This window comes from Bidens hawaiensis, unplaced genomic scaffold, assembly GCF_021521415.1.
Source record: "Bidens hawaiensis isolate Kalapana, Puna unplaced genomic scaffold, B.hawaiensis_p1.1 tig00008407_1, whole genome shotgun sequence".
In the NCBI taxonomy this organism is placed as follows: Eukaryota; Viridiplantae; Streptophyta; class Magnoliopsida; order Asterales; family Asteraceae; genus Bidens; species Bidens hawaiensis.
The window spans coordinates 225446-245758 of record NW_027491597.1 but is presented as its reverse complement, the minus strand read 5'-3'; the positions used below and the strand labels follow the sequence as shown (position 1 = coordinate 245758).

General features: G+C 37.8%; 1 protein-coding gene across 1 annotated transcript; it reads left to right on the top strand.

Moving 5' to 3' along the window:
* Positions 1–1650: 1650 nt before the first annotated feature.
* Positions 1651–18813, top strand: LOC143529020 (uncharacterized). The gene is made up of 11 exons (XM_077024910.1): positions 1651–1720; positions 1793–1831; positions 1915–2006; positions 2491–2563; positions 2666–2839; positions 13982–14104; positions 14241–14610; positions 14813–15642; positions 15752–16990; positions 17150–18080; positions 18165–18813. The coding sequence occupies exons 1-11, from the start codon at positions 1651–1653 to the stop codon at positions 18811–18813; spliced, it is 4590 nt and encodes a 1529-aa protein (XP_076881025.1).
* Positions 18814–20313: the final 1500 nt, after the last annotated feature.

Below are 20313 nucleotides of genomic sequence, written 5' to 3'. Positions count from 1 at the left end.
TTCGGTGTTCGTTAGTTAATTATATAATTAATTTAGATCAAGTTATTTTATATATTACTCTGTTGCAGCACCCGCCACCGCCACTGCACCAACCACCGCCACCGCCGGTATGCTATAGTTTTTGCTTTCTGATTTGATTTGTTGTTCTTTAACTATTAATATAAACCCTAAATCGATTTGATTATGTATTTAGGCATTAATCGATTCCACTTCTCCGGTGTTGCAGCAGCATGTTCGGACCGCCGGTATGTTATAGTTGCTTTCTCATTTGATTTGGTGTTCGTTAATTATTTATATAAACACTAAATCGACTTCATTATGTACTTAGGCATTAATTGATTAATAAGCGTCGTCTTCGGTGTTCGTTAGTTATTTATATAATTAAGTTAGATCAAGTTATATTACTCTGTCATCAACTCGATTACATTCGCTGTTCGTTAAATTTATTTTATATAAACACTAAACTAATTTCATTATGTATTTAGGCATTAATCGATTCCACTTCTCCGGTGTTGCAGCAGCATGTTCGGACCGCCGGTATGTTATAGTTGCTTTCTCATTTGATTTGGTGTTCGTTAATTATTTATACAAACACTAAATCGATTTCATTATGTACTTATGTAACATCCCGAAATTTCAAGATAATATTAATTATATTACTTAATAATAGTTATAAAACAAACACGCATTCCTACATATCTCGTGTGCGTAGTGTTTTTGCACAAATAACACTCTAGACCTAAATTAGAAGAGGAAATATTTGAAGCAATGACGGTATCTGGGGAATAAGCATCGGCTAACTCTGTGCCAGCAGCCGCGGTAATACAGATGATGCAAGCGTTATCCGGAATGATTGGGCAACTGTTCATGGACATTATGGGGAAATCCTTTATGAAGGAGATACATTAGTCACATTTATATATGAAAAATCAAGATCTGGTGATATAACGAGTGTTTTATATTGATAAAATATTTATTTTGAAACCATCTCTATCTTAACATAGTGGTAGAAAGAATACCATGCTGCGTCTGGACTTCAAACAGTTTAGCTTTAACCATGTTACAATGACACTGTAGACCAACGGAAGGGATGTAGCGCAGCTTGGTAGCGCGTTTGTTTTGGGTACAAAATGTCACGGGTGACATTGCTTTTGCTAATTCGAAATGAAGGGTGATATAAAGTAGGTCTTCATCTTCAGGCATCATATTCATAGTTAGCGCATTCATGCAGCAGCTAGTTCAGGACTCCATTTGGTAGCCTCACGGATAATTTCATTACCCTCAACAGCAAGATCGCGTCCATGTCACTAAAATACCCATATGTTACCTATATAAAAAAAGGCTTTTTTATTGATTTTATGCTTCCGTATGATTGCATGCATATGCTATAACAAAACAAAGATTAATTAACAATAATAAGAATTAAATAAATACCTTTTTTAGTGGCATTTATTAACCAATACCATCTAAATTGTTAAAAATATAGTACTAATAAATCCTTTTTCGATTTTATAACTTTTAAGGTTTTGTATTCTAATTAAGCTCAATCGTGTAATACAAACGGTGGAATCCCATCACCTCTAAATATAAAGTCTTTGACTGCATACTGTTGACTTTAATTATATTTGCACCTTATAGATATACAAGGACATGGCTAAAAGGAAAACCCCTCAAATTTCATATTCCTCTAAAGCGTCACACACCGGCGATTCTTCAAATGGTAAGATTTCCATTTTGTAATATATAACCCTTACAACAACTTTTTATCATTTTTTTTTCTTTTCTTTTGTAGGGGACATGCAAAGAACTACTTTATCTGACATTTCTAATGGTAAATAAATTTATTTGTTACTTATGTTAAACTTAACTCATCATCTAATAATATGTTTATTTTATTTTTTTTATTTTTTACAGCTTATGTAAACAACATTCGTTATGCAAATGCTTCAGAGGCGGTAAAATTCAGGAAAGTAGATCTACATATCAATAAATCCAATATTGTTCAAGTAAATAATTCCTTTCTCCCACTGCTATAAGTTTCAATCCGTCTAAACTGGGAATGTGTTTAGTTTTTAGCATCGATTTTTTTCAAGTCAATTATACACGTTTTACCTTTAAAAGAATATACAATCTGTCCTTAACTACAATAGATTTAAAACACAAATACAAGTTTAATTTTTAATATATATATATATACATATATATATATATATATGTAACATAATTATTATAGTTTCGTATTAGATATAAAACTTTTGTACTTTGTAATATCTACAAACTATTTTCCTTGTCTTTACGTCATTAGCATGAATTTCAAGTTTTTAACTGTAAATGCTCAATGAAATTGTATATGTAATTTTAAAACACGAAGTCATATTACAAAAACATTTTAATTTATCGATATTATAAAATCAATAGATAACATCAAATTGTTGTTTTTTACTTTGTAAATCTATTTCTTATACTTCTATTTGCACTCTATTATACAAGGAAATGTCTAAAAGCAACGCCCCTGAAAGTGCATCATCCTCTAAAGCGCCTATCAACGGTCATGCTTCAAATTGTAAGTTTTCAATTTGTATTATATTACGTTCATTTTTATAATTCAGAAAATTTAAATTTGTCCGTGTAGAACAACATTTCTACAATTATTTTCTTTATGTAGGGGACATGCAAAGAACCGCTATATCTTCAGCCGACGTTCGTAAGTTAAATGCTTCAGAGGCCAGGAAATCAAGAAAGCTACTTCTAGATAGCAGGAGATCTAATATTGCTCCTAACACCCAAAAGTCTAATAAACCTTTTTCGTCATCAATAAATTCTACATCAATTACACAGGGTAAAGAAAATGTGACACCAAATACAATGATTACAAATCAAAGCAGTTTGCAAACTTTTCATGAAAATACAAAGAATCCAACTTCATTAGGTGATATCAATTGTCACACCCTCAAAATCCACTAACGGAGTTTTACCGTCAGAGGGTGTGAACTGGCAGGATCGGAATCATTAGTTATAATCAAACCAAAGAAAAACGTTTAAATGAAAGTAAGTGCGGAAGCGTAAAACCTTAATTCAAAAGTTGCGTCACGCAGGACGACTTAAAACCAAATGTAACTGTTAAAATTAAGTTTGCAGAATAAAAGTGTTTTCATTAATGCATGCTCCTAAACCGCGCGCCCGCCTCGGCTACCTGAGAATAACATACTAAAAGTGTCAACACAAGGTTGGTGAGTTCACAAGTTAAATAAGATAAATCGTTTAGCGTTTTGCGTAACCTCGTTACGGCGTTTCAGTGTTGCGTAACCCCGTTACGACGTTTGAGTGTGTAACCACGTTACAGCGTTTGAGTGTGTAACCACGTTACAGCGTTTAAGTGTGTAACCACGTTACAGCGTTTAAGTGTTTTGCATTACCAGATAGTGTTATGTCAAATTATATATCGATAGGTAGCTAATCTATACAACAAGTATCGCTAAGTGGTTCGCGACCGAAGCTGACTGTTTATCAAGTGCCCGTCACCAGGTCCTCCAGACCATGGTAAGTGTTAGCCAAAATTTACACCCACTCAACCTCCAGTTGAGCTTAGCGTCGGGTGGGGTTTGTCAAACCCAGTAGTACTACCCAAAAGTGACTCGCTATTCCAAATATTAACCGGTCCGATGTGTGGGACTTCAAATGTTACGTATGCCGCTTAGCCTTTACAAGTGATATATAATTTATAACAAAATCTTTCATATGCGTTTATCTCAGAAAATATGTTTATCGGAGTATGTTATCTCCCCCAAGTGAAAAACGTTTGAAAACAGTTTAAGAGTGGGGTAAGTGAACTCACTGTTTGCGAAGAATATCCGATCTAGATCACCGAGTGATGCGCGTCGTAGAAAACTCTCTAGCGTTCTAAAATAACAAAGAGATTTTCTAAGTATCGGAATGTTTAACGAGTCTCTAGACTCGGCACATAATACCTATGCACGTAACATGTTTCGTGTTTCGTTTGTGAATCGTGTGTGACTTAAACAAGTAAAATTGTGATACGATACATGAGTGAGCAATTACTTTCGTGTCACGTACTAATAATGTATATCACTAGCAATTATTCCCGTAAGGGCATTTTGGTCAACAAACAAAGACTAACTAACCATTATTCCCCATAAGGGCAATTTGGTCAATTCATGGCAATCAACTAACAACTATTCCCCGCAAGGGTATTTTGGTCAAAATACAACAATTTTATAAAAACTATCATATTTCATGCATTCCTATACAACTCAGCAGCTAGTTTCGTTATGACAGAATTTCTACTTGAAAGATTGCACTAGTTCACCGATCATAACGTCTCAATTAATTCACCAAAAATCACCACAGAAGCATACATATCTTAGGTTTCCAGAACATATTTCATCTTATTTTTATTCCACATATTTTTCTTATAATGACCAAAACATTACAGCAAACTCATATCAGTCAGATTCATGCGCAACAGAATGTTATTTACAATTCCCGTTAAACGAAAAATCCAATAAATGCAAGACCACTTGGGTTTGGTTCCTAACTCAGTGAGTCAACCTCCAGAAGTGTAACCAACCCAATTGGTCTCGTAGTTCATGAGATATAACATTTACAACATAACCTAACAGCAGGTCTAACAGCTCAGCTTTGCATCACGTTTTTGTAAAATCATAAAAGTATACTTCCACTTATCCAAAAATTACGAATTTATACTTCATAGAAACTAGACTCAACCTAGTTTACTGCAGTACCCACAATCTCAATCAATTTTCACGTTTACACTTCGTTACAGTCAGGTAAACATCGTATATACGTTCTGTCCAGAATCTGTTCACATCAAAACTCATCATAATAACAATCTATGAACTATCATGCATCCATATAACCCTCTAGACACTATAACTACTATCCATGCATATCAATCACACCATACATACAAGATTAGGGTTTTATTTGAACTCACAATCAAGGACACAACAATTAACATGCAATACTATCAAACTAGTTATCAATCATCATCAATTAAATCAAGAATCACATGAATATCATAATACCAAGAAATCAGCCATAAAGGTTTACAATTAACCCAATAAAACTAACAATTAAACATAGAGGATACATAGAATAGTTGTGTATACCTTCCTAGCACCTTAATCTTCAATCAAACTTGAAAGATCTTGATTGTGTGTGTGTGTATATTAATCGATCTCAAGGAAATAAAGGGAGGGGATGGCTGCCGATTTTTGTAGGGGAATAGGTAGGAGGTTAGGGTTTAGGTTTACCATGTATTTATAAAGGAATATGTTACACTTTGGCCCCTCAACTCCTAAGTATTACTTTTTCTAGAACATTCTATCATAACTTGCACATTAAGTTAACATTAAGTATTACTTTTTCTAGAACATTCTATCATAACTTGCACATTAAATTAACATGACAATAATATTATCACATAACACATAATCCTAACACATAATTATCACATAATTAGTGTTTTAGTGTTTTTCGTTTATTCATCAATCGTTTGCGTTTCGGTGCAAATCCCGAAAGACTACTACACATGTAGTAAGTGTTAAGCGTCATTTAAACCCTAGTTTAAATGTAATGAGGTTTGCGTTTAGATTCAATAATCTAAAGTTTGAATTGATGGAGTTGCGTTAACGGAGTTAACCTGAAATTGACGATTGTCACATCATTCCCATGTTAAAGAATTTTCGTCCCGAAAATTTGAGTCAAGTCGTGATGAGTGTCTGAAAAAGTAAGAAAAATTTTCAGTTTGTCATATCATCCCCTAGTAGAAAGAAATTTCGTCCCGAAATTTAATTCATACCTCCGGTGATTTCTGACGGTTTGCCGGGTTTCGCGGTTTTCTATGTTTGGTCAGCCCTTCAAAAAGGTGAGGATACTTTTTCATCATTTGATTCTCGCGTTCCCACGTGAACTCCGGTCCACGTCTCGAGTTCCAATGAACTTTAACAATTGGAATTTTGCTGTGCTTGAGCGTTTTGGTTTCCCAATCCAAAACCTCAACTGGTTCTTCAACGAAGCGTAACTGTTCATCAACTTGTAGTTCCTCCAAAGGGACTACTTGAGTTTCATCGGATAGGCATGTGAAAAACATTGTGTACACTACTGAGTTCTGCTGGTAAGTCCAGTCGGTACGCCACTGGACCAACGCGTTCCGTTATCCGATAAGGACCAACATATCGTGGGTTGAGTTTGTTTCGCTTTCCAAAGCGAACCACACCTTTCCAAGGTGAGACTTTGAGTAACACTCGATCGTTTACTTGAAATTCGAGAGGTTTTCGGCGATTGTCAGCGTAACTCATTTGGCGATCACGTGCTGCTGCCATGCGGTTTCGGATTTGAACAATCTTTTCCGAAGTTTCGAGTACCAGTTCTGGACCAGTGATTTGGCTGTCACCCACCTCTGCCCAGCAGAGCGGTGATCGACACTTCTGTCCGTCTAGTGCTTCAAACGGTGCTGCGTTAATACTTGCGTGGTAGCTGTTATTATACGAAAACTCTACCAAAGGTAAGTGGGGTTCCCAACTTTTTCCGAAATCCAACACGCATGCACGCAACATGTCCTCCTGGGTCTGAATAGTCCGTTCACTTTGCCCATCCGTCTGAGGATGGTATGCTGTACTCATATCGAGACGGGTGCCCAGTGCGCTTTGCAGCGGCTTCCAAAAGTGCGAGGTGAAACGAGAATCTCGATCGGAAATGATCGAGACAGGCACTCCGTGTCTAGACACCACTTCTTTCATGTATACGCGAGTCAGTCTTTCCATTTTGTCCGTTTCCTTAATTGCTAGGAAGTGTGCCGATTTAGTCAACCGGTCAACGATCACCCAGATGGTATCGCATCCCGTCGGTGTCTTAGGCAAACCCGTAATAAAGTCCATTGAGATGTGCTCCCATTTCCACATTGGGAGTTCCGGTTGTTGCAGTAGACCAGATGGTTTCTGGTATTCTATCTTGACTCTGGCACAAGTCAAGCATTTGCTCACGTAGGTGGCAATGTCGGCTTTCATGTTCGGCCACCAGTAAAGTGCCTTTAAATCATGATACATTTTATCTGAGCCAGGGTGGATAGAATATCGGGATTTATGAGCTTCGTCCATCACTAGAGTTCTCAACTCTCCGTATCGTGGAACCCAAATCCGGTTCTCAAAATATCGGACCCCGTTCGATTTGGTTTCAAGTTGTTTGTCCATGCCCCGCATGAGTTCTGATGGAAGATTATCATCTTTCAAAGCTTCAAGTTGTGCATCGCGAATCTGGTCGGGTAAGCTAGCATGAATTGTGAGTTGCAATGCTCGTACTCGTCTGGGTTTATCGGTTTCTTTTCTACTGAGTGCGTCGGCCACTACATTGGCCTTGCAAGGGTGGTACTTGATGGCACAATCATAATCCTTAAGCAACTCGACCCAACGACGCTGTCGCATGTTCAGCTCCCTTTGATCGAAGATATGCTGGAGACTCTTGTGGTCGGTGTATATGGTAAACTTGGTACCGTACAAGTAATGCCTCCATATCTTTAGGGCAAATACCACAGCTCCGAGTTCCAAATCATGAGTCGTGTAGTTCTTCTCGTGAATCCGTAGTTGTCGAGAGGCATAGGCTATAACCTTCTCGAGTTGCATCAGCACACAACCGAGACCTTGTATAGATGCGTCACAGTGTACCTCAAAATTTTCCGTTCCCTCGGGGAGGGCTAAAATAGAGGCGCTACAAAGCTTGGTTTTCAACAGTTGAAAAGCGGATTCTTGCGCGTCACCCCAGTTGTACTTAGTGCCTTTTGTGAGTCAAAGCAGTGAGGGGTTGAGCAATCTTTGAAAATCCCTCGATGAAACGCTGGTAGTAGCCGGCCAGTCCTAGGAATTGCCGCACCTCAGTCGGAGTCTTAGGTGCTTCCCAGTTTTTGATGGCCTCTACCTTACCGGGATCGACATGGATACCATTCTCGTTGATCACATGTCCTAAAAAGTGAACCTCGCGAAGCCAAAATTCACATTTCGAGAGTTTAGCATACAGTTGTTCCTTCTTCAGTAGTTCCAGAATTATCCTTAAGTGCTCTTCATGGTCAGTCTCGTTCTTGGAATAGACGAGAATATCATCGATGAAAACAATCACGAACTTTTCGAGGTACGCCTTGCATACTCGATTCATGAGATCCATAAATACGGCTGGTGCGTTGGTTAGGCCAAAAGGCATAACTGAAAACTCGTAGTGACCATACCGTGTTCTGAAAGCCGTCTTTGAAATATCATCTTCGCGCACTCTCAGCTGGTGGTAACCGGATCGTAGATCGATCTTCGAGTAGTAACTCGATCCCTGAAGCTGGTCAAACAAATCATCAATTCGGGGTAAAGGATAACGGTTCTTGACCGTCACCTTGTTCAATTCCCGGTAGTCGATGCACATTCGGAAAGTCCCGTCTTTCTTTCGGACAAACAAGACAGGGGCTCCCCATGGCGATGAGCTAGGTCGGATAAAACCTTTATCCAACAAATCTTGCAACTGAGTGGACAACTCCTGAAGTTCCGCCGGTGCGAGTCGATACGGGGCTCGTGCTATGGGTGCTGCACCGGGTGTCAACTCGATCTGAAATTCGACTTGACGAATAGGAGGGAGTCCAGGTAAATCCTCCGGGAAAACTTCCGGGAAGTCTCGCACAACCGGTATGTCTTCAATTCGTTTCTCCTCCGCGGGTTTCTCAACAATCTGCGCCAAAATTGCCGGATGACCCTTTCGTAAATACTTCTGTGCCTTCATAAGGGTAATGACGCTGGTGGTCATGCCGCTTCTCTCGCCTCGGACCGAAATGATCTCGCCAGAAGGGGTGGTAATATGGACTATATTATCATGGCATATAATCTCCGCTCGGTTCTCGGATAACCAGTCCATGCCGACAACGACATCGAAACTACTAAGCGTAAAAGGAATAAGGTCGATGTCAAAGACATGACCTGACAGTTTCAACTTACATCCCGCAAGTATATGAGTTGTTACTACAGTTTTACCGTTAGCTAATTCAACAGGAAACTTAGCGTCTAACGGGGTTGGAGTAAGGTTTAAAAGTTGGCTAAAGGCCTTTGACACAAAACTCCTATCAGCTCCAGTGTCAAACAAAACAGAACCAAAACAATCGTTTACAGGGAACTTACCAGACACCACATGCGGATCTCTGCGGGCTTGACCTGATCCAATCACAAACGCTCTTCCTTTGCCATTTCCTCCACCGTTACTGCCACTTCCATTACCCCTATTATTGTCATTCTGTTTCAGCTTGGGGCAATCTTTCCGGAAATGACCTTCCTGTCCACATTCAAAACATCCCTTAGTCGTCATCGGTGGCTTAGGAGCACCCTTCGCCGCAAGGTCAACTCTACATTCCTTCGCTTGGTGACCTATCTTTCCGCATCTTTGACACTTGACACGGTCACACTGACCAACATGATGATAGTTGCACCTATTGCACTTTGGATATCTCCCAGCATATCCGCTCGAACCCTGCCCGCTACCGTTGTTATTGTTGTTGTGACTTTGATTGTTAAAGCTCCGAGTGAATTCGGGCTTACGGTAGTGTTGTTGCGGTGGGAGGTTCGAGGATGAGGATCTGGTGTTGTCAAACTTCCTCTTTCCGCTGCTCGGGTTGCTGTTGCTGTTGTTGTCATTACTCGGGTTGTCACGGGCCTTAGTGGTTGAACCCCTAGGTGGTAACGCACCTTGGGCCACTGCTTGATCCGTCAGTTTGTGAGCTAACCGGATCGCTTGTTGTATCGTGGCTGGTCTGGAAGACGTCACCATGCCCTGAATCTGCGGTGCTAACCCATCAATGTACATTTCAATCCTCTTACTCGGCGGATCTACCATCCGTGGACACATCACCGCTAACTCGTGAGAACGGGTAGTGTAGGCTTCGATTTCCGAACCCACCATCTTCAATGACCAAAATTCCGACTCCAACTTTGAAATCTCCTCCCTCGGACAATACTCTTCTCGCATCAAGTCTTTGAACTCCTCTCAGTTCATAGCGTTAGCTAGTTCCAATCCAAGAATTTGCACATTTGCACATCGTCTGAGGACACCTCTGAGTGTGCCTCCTCATCAGCCGGTTCTTCTTCAGGCTCCTCCTCGGGATCTTCCTCGGGGTCCTCCTCAGGTTCCTCTTCAGGATCTTCTTCAGGATCTGCCTCAGGCTCTGCCTCGGGTTCGGCTGCGTTCTGAGCAAGTTGCATTTGTAGGTCATCGCAACGCTCGAGTGCTATCTCGGTTCGGGTCCTTGCTTCTTGGAGTTGCTCTTGCAAGTCTATCATCTCGGCTTGAATCTTCATCATAACCTTCGTTTGTTGCTCACTAGTCTCTTGCATTTCTTTCATTGCCGCTGCCATGCGGGCAATCTCCTCCTGATTCTCGGTTCCGTCTTTAAACAGTCTGGAAACATTTTCTCTCGTGTAGCGCATGTAACCCACATCACGCTCCCAACAAGAAACGACAGCTGCGAGAACTCGCTCCACAGGTTCGGTTATGGGTGGTAGGGTGTTGGGATAAGCAGGGTGGTTCGGGTGAGGTAACGGGGGAACTTGTTCGCGATAGACCATACGTCTGATCATGTTAGGGTACCAATCCCAGCTAACGTCGTTTTCGTAAATGCCTCCGGATAGGCGGTACCTCTTTGGTGCGGGTGTTTCGAGTTCCGGGACTACTCGGGGTGGCAATGCGGTAGGTAATTGCGGTTCCTTCCCGTGAGCATGAGTCATCAGATCGGACGATGATGAGGATGGCGTCGACATCTCTACAGGTATGCCGTGTATGCGCGCGTATGAGTGAAAGAGGTAAAGAGATAAGACAACAAAGACTACACAAACCTATGCAGTGCGTATCATTATAACTAATGGGTCGTCGCGGTTATAGTCTAGTATGCATGCAGCTTCTAGTTCGCTATAACCAATGGCTCTGATACCAATCTGTCACACCCTCAAAATCCACTAACGGAGTTTTACCGTCAGAGGGTGTGAACTGGCAGGATCGGAATCATTAGTTATAATCAAACCAAAGAAAAACGTTTAAATGAAAGTAAGTGCGGAAGCGTAAAACCTTAATTCAAAAGTTGCGTCACGCAGGACGACTTAAAACCAAATGTAACTGTTAAAATTAAGTTTGCAGAATAAAAGTGTTTTCATTAATGCATGCTCCTAAACCGCGCGCCCGCCTCGGCTACCTGAGAATAACATACTAAAAGTGTCAACACAAGGTTGGTGAGTTCACAAGTTAAATAAGATAAATCGTTTAGCGTTTTGCGTAACCTCGTTACGGCGTTTCAGTGTTGCGTAACCCCGTTACGACGTTTGAGTGTGTAACCACGTTACAGCGTTTGAGTGTGTAACCACGTTACAGCGTTTAAGTGTGTAACCACGTTACAGCGTTTAAGTGTTTTGCATTACCAGATAGTGTTATGTCAAATTATATATCGATAGGTAGCTAATCTATACAACAAGTATCGCTAAGTGGTTCGCGACCGAAGCTGACTGTTTATCAAGTGCCCGTCACCAGGTCCTCCAGACCATGGTAAGTGTTAGCCAAAATTTACACCCACTCAACCTCCAGTTGAGCTTAGCGTCGGGTGGGGTTTGTCAAACCCAGTAGTACTACCCAAAAGTGACTCGCTATTCCAAATATTAACCGGTCCGATGTGTGGGACTTCAAATGTTACGTATGCCGCTTAGCCTTTACAAGTGATATATAATTTATAACAAAATCTTTCATATGCGTTTATCTCAGAAAATATGTTTATCGGAGTATGTTATCTCCCCCAAGTGAAAAACGTTTGAAAACAGTTTAAGAGTGGGGTAAGTGAACTCACTGTTTGCGAAGAATATCCGATCTAGATCACCGAGTGATGCGCGTCGTAGAAAACTCTCTAGCGTTCTAAAATAACAAAGAGATTTTCTAAGTATCGGAATGTTTAACGAGTCTCTAGACTCGGCACATAATACCTATGCACGTAACATGTTTCGTGTTTCGTTTGTGAATCGTGTGTGACTTAAACAAGTAAAATTGTGATACGATACATGAGTGAGCAATTACTTTCGTGTCACGTACTAATAATGTATATCACTAGCAATTATTCCCGTAAGGGCATTTTGGTCAACAAACAAAGACTAACTAACCATTATTCCCCATAAGGGCAATTTGGTCAATTCATGGCAATCAACTAACAACTATTCCCCGCAAGGGTATTTTGGTCAAAATACAACAATTTTATAAAAACTATCATATTTCATGCATTCCTATACAACTCAGCAGCTAGTTTCGTTATGACAGAATTTCTACTTGAAAGATTGCACTAGTTCACCGATCATAACGTCTCAATTAATTCACCAAAAATCACCACAGAAGCATACATATCTTAGGTTTCCAGAACATATTTCATCTTATTTTTATTCCACATATTTTTCTTATAATGACCAAAACATTACAGCAAACTCATATCAGTCAGATTCATGCGCAACAGAATGTTATTTACAATTCCCGTTAAACGAAAAATCCAATAAATGCAAGACCACTTGGGTTTGGTTCCTAACTCAGTGAGTCAACCTCCAGAAGTGGAACCAACCCAATTGGTCTCGTAGTTCATGAGATATAACATTTACAACATAACCTAACAGCAGGTCTAACAGCTCAGCTTTGCATCACGTTTTTGTAAAATCATAAAAGTATACTTCCACTTATCCAAAAATTACGAATTTATACTTCATAGAAACTAGACTCAACCTAGTTTACTGCAGTACCCACAATCTCAATCAATTTTCACGTTTACACTTCGTTACAGTCAGTTAAACATCGTATATACGTTCTGTCCAGAATCTGTTCACATCAAAACTCATCATAATAACAATCTATGAACTATCATGCATCCATATAACCCTCTAGACACTATAACTACTATCCATGCATATCAATCACACCATACATACAAGATTAGGGTTTTATTTGAACTCACAATCAAGGACACAACAATTAACATGCAATACTATCAAACTAGTTATCAATCATCATCAATTAAATCAAGAATCACATGAATATCATAATACCAAGAAATCAGCCATAAAGGTTTACAATTAACCCAATAAAACTAACAATTAAACATAGAGGATACATAGAATAGTTGTGTATACCTTCCTAGCACCTTAATCTTCAATCAAACTTGAAAGATCTTGATTGTGTGTGTGTGTATATTAATCGATCTCAAGGAAATAAAGGGAGGGGATGGCTGCCGATTTTTGTAGGGGAATAGGTAGGAGGTTAGGGTTTAGGTTTACCATGTATTGTTACACTTTGGCCCCTCAACTCCTAAGTATTACTTTTTCTAGAACATTCTATCATAACTTGCACATTAAGTTAACATTAAGTATTACTTTTTCTAGAACATTCTATCATAACTTGCACATTAAATTAACATGACAATAATATTATCACATAACACATAATCCTAACACATAATTATCACATAATTAGTGTTTTAGTGTTTTTCGTTTATTCATCAATCGTTTGCGTTTCGGTGCAAATCCCGAAAGACTACTACACATGTAGTAAGTGTTAAGCGTCATTTAAACCCTAGTTTAAATGTAATGAGGTTTGCGTTTAGATTCAATAATCTAAAGTTTGAATTGATGGAGTTGCGTTAACGGAGTTAACCTGAAATTGACGATTGTCACATCAATAGTGGTAAGATACCCGTTTACTGGTTATTTTTCATAATTTAAACATAAACGATAATATCAATTATTATCAACTTGCTCATGTTACCATATTTTAAATCTTAATTTTTCCCCAGGGGCATCTACTTCCAAAAATAACAGGTCTACCTCATTATGTGATACTCGTCGAGTTTATATTTCTTCACCTATCATGGCATCCAGCAATTGTGCATCTACTTCTTTAACAAAGTTATCATCAGGAAAGCGTAAACTAATAAGTAACTCGCGGATTACAAATCCTATACCTATGCTTGACTTGACGTCAGATGAAGAAGTTGATGTCGAAGTTTTGGTTAAAGACCCATTCAAAGGAATCTCAACAGGTACTTATAATACAACAATTCCAATTAATAATGCATATACATTTTTTGACCACCAGTTAATTTAACAGATTACTTGGATCATGGTGATCAGAATCTTATATGTGAATTATGCCATGCAAAATTGTGGAAAAATGAGGGTGGAATAGGAAAAAAGAAGAAGGAAAAACAACTTATTTCCTATGTTGTGGTTACGGTAAGGTCGAGCTACCTGAATTTAAAGATGCTCCGCCAGCTTACAAAGATCTATTTAGCAATGTTGGTCCTAAAAGCAAGTTTTTCTTAAAGAACATTAGACGCTACAATTCTATGTTCGCGTTTACATCAATGGGCGGAAAGGTTGATTCCTCCATTAATAGAGGTAACGCTCCATTCGTGTTTAGGATTAGCGGTCAGAATTATCATTCTATTGGAAGTCTTTTGCCAGAGAATGGATCAAAACCAAAGTTTTCGCAACGATACATATATGACACGGAAAATGAAGTCTCAAATAGACAATGCTTATTTAGGTATGTATTAACTCAATTAATTCACTATTTTTACACATTTGACCTTATGTCATTTTTTTAAATAATGACAAACGAATATTCTTATTCCTACCAGTCAATCAAAAAAACAATCTACAAGAGGTTCCAACTTGCTAGATCTTGAGATAATAAAGGATCTACAGCGTATGTTAGATTCTCATAATGAGCTGGTGAAATCTTATAGGATGGCAAGAGATCGTTTTCAAGAAAATCCTCATGCTAACCTTAAGTTGCGTCTTATTGGAAGAAGACAACAAGATGGAAGAACATACAACTTGCCGAGTTCTTCTGAAGTTGCTGCGCTGATTGTTGGTGATATTGGTAATATTGAGCCTCGAGACATTATTGTTGAAACTAAAACGGGAAGTCTAAAGCATATAAGTGAATTGCATCCTTCATACATTCCTCTTCAGTATCCACTTTTCTATATTTACGGTGATGATTGTTACAGGGTTGACATCCCTCATAGAGATTTTAGAAGCTTACAAAAAAGTAAACGGCCAAACTGCACCATGAGAGAATTTTTTGCGTACAGAATTCAAGATAGGCCAAATATTTTCTCATTGCCTCTGAATGGAAGAAGACTTTTTCAACAACAGTTAGTTGATATATACACAATGATTGAAACCGAAAGACTCAACTACATACGTAAAAAACAAAAGGTTCTTAGATGTGAGTCATATGAGAATATTCGTAACTTAAAAAACACCAAAAACCAAGACATGTCCCGCGTTGGTCAACGTGTGATATTACCTTCATCTTTTACCGGAGGTTCTCGGTACATGATGCAAAACTACCTAGATGCCATGGCTATTTGTAGGTGGTATGGATATCCAGATTTTTTCATAACTATAACATGCAATCCTAAATGGCCTGAAGTTAAAAGATTCCTGAATAGTACCACCATTAATCCTGAAGACAGGCCTGACATCATGTGTGGATTATTTAAAGTTAAGCTTGATGCAATAATCAAAGACTTAAAAAAAGACGAAATTCTGGGAAAGGTTCAAGCAGGTGATTTACTTTATTATTTACTTAATATAATAGTATTTGTTAAACATAGTCTTCTTTTTAGCAACTTTCAATTTATATCGAACATTAATAATATTCATTTTTTATGTAGTTGTTTATACCATAGAGTTTCAAAAGCGTGGGTTGCCTCATGCCCATATATGTTTATTCATGCATGCTGATCACAAGCTTCCTACCGTTGATCATATTGACCCGTTTATTTCGGCCGAGATTCCAGACAAGAAGGAAGATCATGAATTATATTCCCTTGTGAGTGAATTCATGATGCATGGTCCTTGTGGTTATGATAACATGAACTGTTCATGCATGATTAATAGAAGGTGTTATAAAAAGTTCCCTAAAAAGTTTACACCTCACAATTCTATTGATTCAAATGGTTATCCTATATACAGAAGAAGAGATTCTGGATGCACAGTTAAAAAGTCTGCTGTGGACTTAGACAACAGAAGTGCCGTGCCATATAATAAAACGCTTCTGAAAAGATATCAAGCACATATTAACGTTGAGTGGTGTAATCAGGCTGCATCCATAAAGTATTTATTCAAATACATTAACAAAGGTCCTGACAGGGCTACAGTTGCTGTTGTAGACGCTGACAATCAAGATGATCAAGATAAAGCAAGAGATGAAATTAGAGAATATTATGATTGTCGATACCTTTCTGCGTGTGAAGCAGCATGGAGGATATTTGCATTTGAAGTACATTACAACTCGCCTTCAGTAATTAGGCTTCCTTTCCATCTCCCTGGTCAACAACAGGTTACGTACGGGCCCGATGATGATATTGATGATGTCCTTAACAAACCGTCAATTTCTTCATCAATGTTTTCAGCTTGGATGTTGTGTAACCAAATTAATGACGAAGCACGAAACCTTACTTATGTTGAATTTCCTACTAAGTTTGTTTGGAAACTTGAACAACGAAAGTGGGAACGACGAAAGCAGGGTTTTTCAATTGGAAGAATTCATCAAGTTTCTCCGTCTCTCGGTGAGGCGTATTTCTTAAGAATTCTTCTAAACAAAGTCAAAGGACCAAAATCTTTTGATGATATTCGAACGGTAGATGGCCAGACATATCCTACATTTAGAGATGCTTGCTATGCACGTGGACTACTCGATGATGACATGGAATATATCGAAGCAATTAAGGAGGCGAGTGCATCCGGTTCTGGTTATTATCTTCGTGCTTTATTTGGATCAATGTTATTGTCCAGCTCTCTTTCTAGACCTGATTTTGTGTGGGAAAAAAACATGGGAATATCTATCAGATGGCATTATTTACACACAACAAAGAATATTGAATATTCCAGGTACTCCAATTCGTTATTCAGTACTAAAATATACGAACCATATTATACTTTCAAATGAAGATTAATTATAAATTTTCAATTTTTACCATCCTTAATGAATTTGGTTTTTCGTTTTTATGTTTTGTTCATATACGTACTTCATATAATATTGTTTATATTTTATTAATACAATTTTGCAGATTTATCACTTCCAGAAACTCAAATTAAGAACTTAACTTTGTGTGAGATTGAGAAGTACCTACTTCGAAATAACTCAAGCCTACGTAGATTTCAAACTATGTCGTATCCTGATCACGATTCTATAGCTTCTTCAAACAATCGTTTAATTGTTGACGAACTCTCTTATGACACAATCAGTTTACAAAATGAGTCTCACAGCCTTATAAGTTCATTAACAGATGAACAACGAAAAGTGTTTGACGAAATCATGAACGCAGTTGAAGCTAACAAAGGAGGTGTATTTTTTCTTTACGGCTATGGTGGAACAGGAAAGACATTTTTGTGGAAGACATTATCTGTGGCTATACGATCTAAAGGTCAAATTGTATTGAATGTTGCTTCAAGTGGTATTGCATCATTGCTGTTGTCAGGAGGTAGAACAGCACACTCCAGATTTCATATTCCTATAAATCTTAACGAGGACTCAACTTGTAGCATAAAACCAGGAAGTGATGATGCGCATTTACTAAAGGAAACAAAATTGATTATATGGGATGAAGCCCCAATGATACATAAACATGCATTTGAAGCTCTTGATAGAACAATGACGGACGTATTAACTCCTAATACTTCTATCAATTCGGGAATCCCATCTGGAGGTAAAGTTATTGTTTTTGGTGGTGATTTTAGGCAAGTTCTTCCTGTTATTACAAACGGAAGCAGACAACAGATTGTGAATGCATCTTTATGTTCTTCCTATATTTGGGGTAAATGCAAACTTCTTAGGTTAACAAAAAACATGCGGTTAACCATCGGAGCTCAAGCATCTGATATTGAGCAGACAAACCAGTTTGCTAAATGGCTGTTGGATATAGGCGAGGGAAATGTCGGTGGTTCAAATGATGGTGAAGCAACAATAGACATACCTCATGATCTTTTGATCAATGACTCGTATGATCCGATTCAAAGTTTAATTGATTTTGTTTATCATTCAATTCTACAAAATATCAAAAATATTGAATTCTTTCGTGAAAGAGCAATACTTGCACCTACCAATGAAGATGTCCAAGACATTAATGATCGATTGATCTCACTTTTTCCCAGAGATGAAAAAGAGTACCTTAGCTCAGATAGTATCTGTCCAACAGAAGACTTCGTTGATCCGTTGCAAGCAAATTTATACTCGCCCGACGTGTTAAACGGTCTTAAAATTTCCGGATTGCCAAATCATAGATTGGTCTTAAAGGTGGGTGTTCCTGTTATGTTACTCCGAAACATTGACCATCAAATTGGTTTGTGTAATGGTACTAGGCTGCGAGTCATATCTCTTAAAAAACATGTCGTAGTAGCTGAAATAATATCTGGAGGTAATATTGGTACTCGCACATATATTCACAGAGTAAATATGATACCTACAGATAACAAGATTCCTTTCAAGTTTCAGAGAAGACAATTTCCAATTTCAGTATGTTTTGCAATGACGATTAACAAAAGCCAAGGACAGTCACTATCAAAAGTTGGTTTGTATTTAAAGCATCCGGTTTTCAGCCATGGACAGTTGTATGTGGCACTATCAAGAGTGAAGAGTAGAGACGGAGTCAAATTATTAATATTCGACGCAGATGGCAAACTTACAAATAAGACATCTAATGTTGTTTACAAAGAGATATTTCGAGATTTGTAATTTATGTTTCACTTTGTCAAATTTGATTGTAACTTACTTTCTTCCTTAGTTTCAACAATTTATCAGTTTTTGTGTCTTTTTTCACTTTACATGAATAAATCTATCATTTATGTTACCATTTATATCGTGTCCAACCATATAATATTTAAGATTAATGTGTTAGTAAATTAAACATATGCTTCTACCTTTAATATTTAATACCACATTGTTTCTTCAAATATTTCAAATGTTTTTAGAATTATAAAATAAAATTTCTTAAACCCGTGTTCTACACGGGCAACTAACCTAGTACTTGAATATATACGTGTCGGGAAAGAGAATTTCTTTTAAGATTTTGGTCAATATTCACAAAGTATGCTACAAGTTAAATGTTGTTTTCATGCCCATGATTTATGCACATTACAAATTACACACGCCAAGTGTTGAACTTCAGGAACCTTATTTCATGCCTTGATTTGTGTTGGTTTGTGCACAGGTTATCTATTTTATAAGTCAAAAACAATATATATCCACCCACCATTCCCTTAGCAATATAGAGTTATTTGTCAATATGGTTACTTTTTTTTTTTAATTTAAATTATACATGTTTTCTTTTGGTATTTTTTTATGCTGACGGAGTGATGATGTGGATTTTATTTTTAATTTTCGATATACTTAACGTTTTTTAAACCGTTTTAAATATAACTTCATATATTGCAAATTCCAACCTCCACATCTTCTTTTCAATGGTTGTAGAGTGTTTTGATCTAAAGTTCTCTAAAATCTCAATAAGCTAAAGATTTCTTATCCCAAAGATTGTAGCCCAATTATATTGAGATGTTTGTTAAGATGGTGCCGTTCTAAATAATGAGAGTTCAATCTCGTGTAATACTTTGTCAACATTCTTATTTGGTTTAAATATTTGAAGTGAAACATTTGTCAAATTTCACATACACTCTCATTCTATTATAGATCCACTTTAGAATCCATATTCTCTCATTTAATCCAAAGTTTTATGATAGAGATGCCATAAGTGTAGAAGGCGTTGCCCAGACCAGTAAATCATTAGCGTGTAGACACAAAGCTTAAATATCTAATAAGGCTAGCACGTTGTATGATACTAATAAATATAACTTAAGTGATAAACACACATACAAAATACGGGTAACTCTCAATGTTGCTACTCAGATGAAATATAACTTGAAAACCTCTATTACAACTCTCTTATGACACACTAACACAAACTATGCTAACAAGAAATCTGATAATCCTAACTTGGTCATTAACAAACCTATAAAAACTTCTTAAACACCCCCTTAATCCCATTACAAACTTGTTGTAACTATTTGGGCTTTCCACCCCAGGTCCCTAACACACGGATTGGACAATTTTCTTTCGACAAACAACAATCAAGTCAACAACACTTGCCTTATAACTACATGTCTACATGATCAACATGGACAAACATTTACACATAATTCTATCTTTGGTGATAAAAAATAGTTAATCGCTAACCGTATA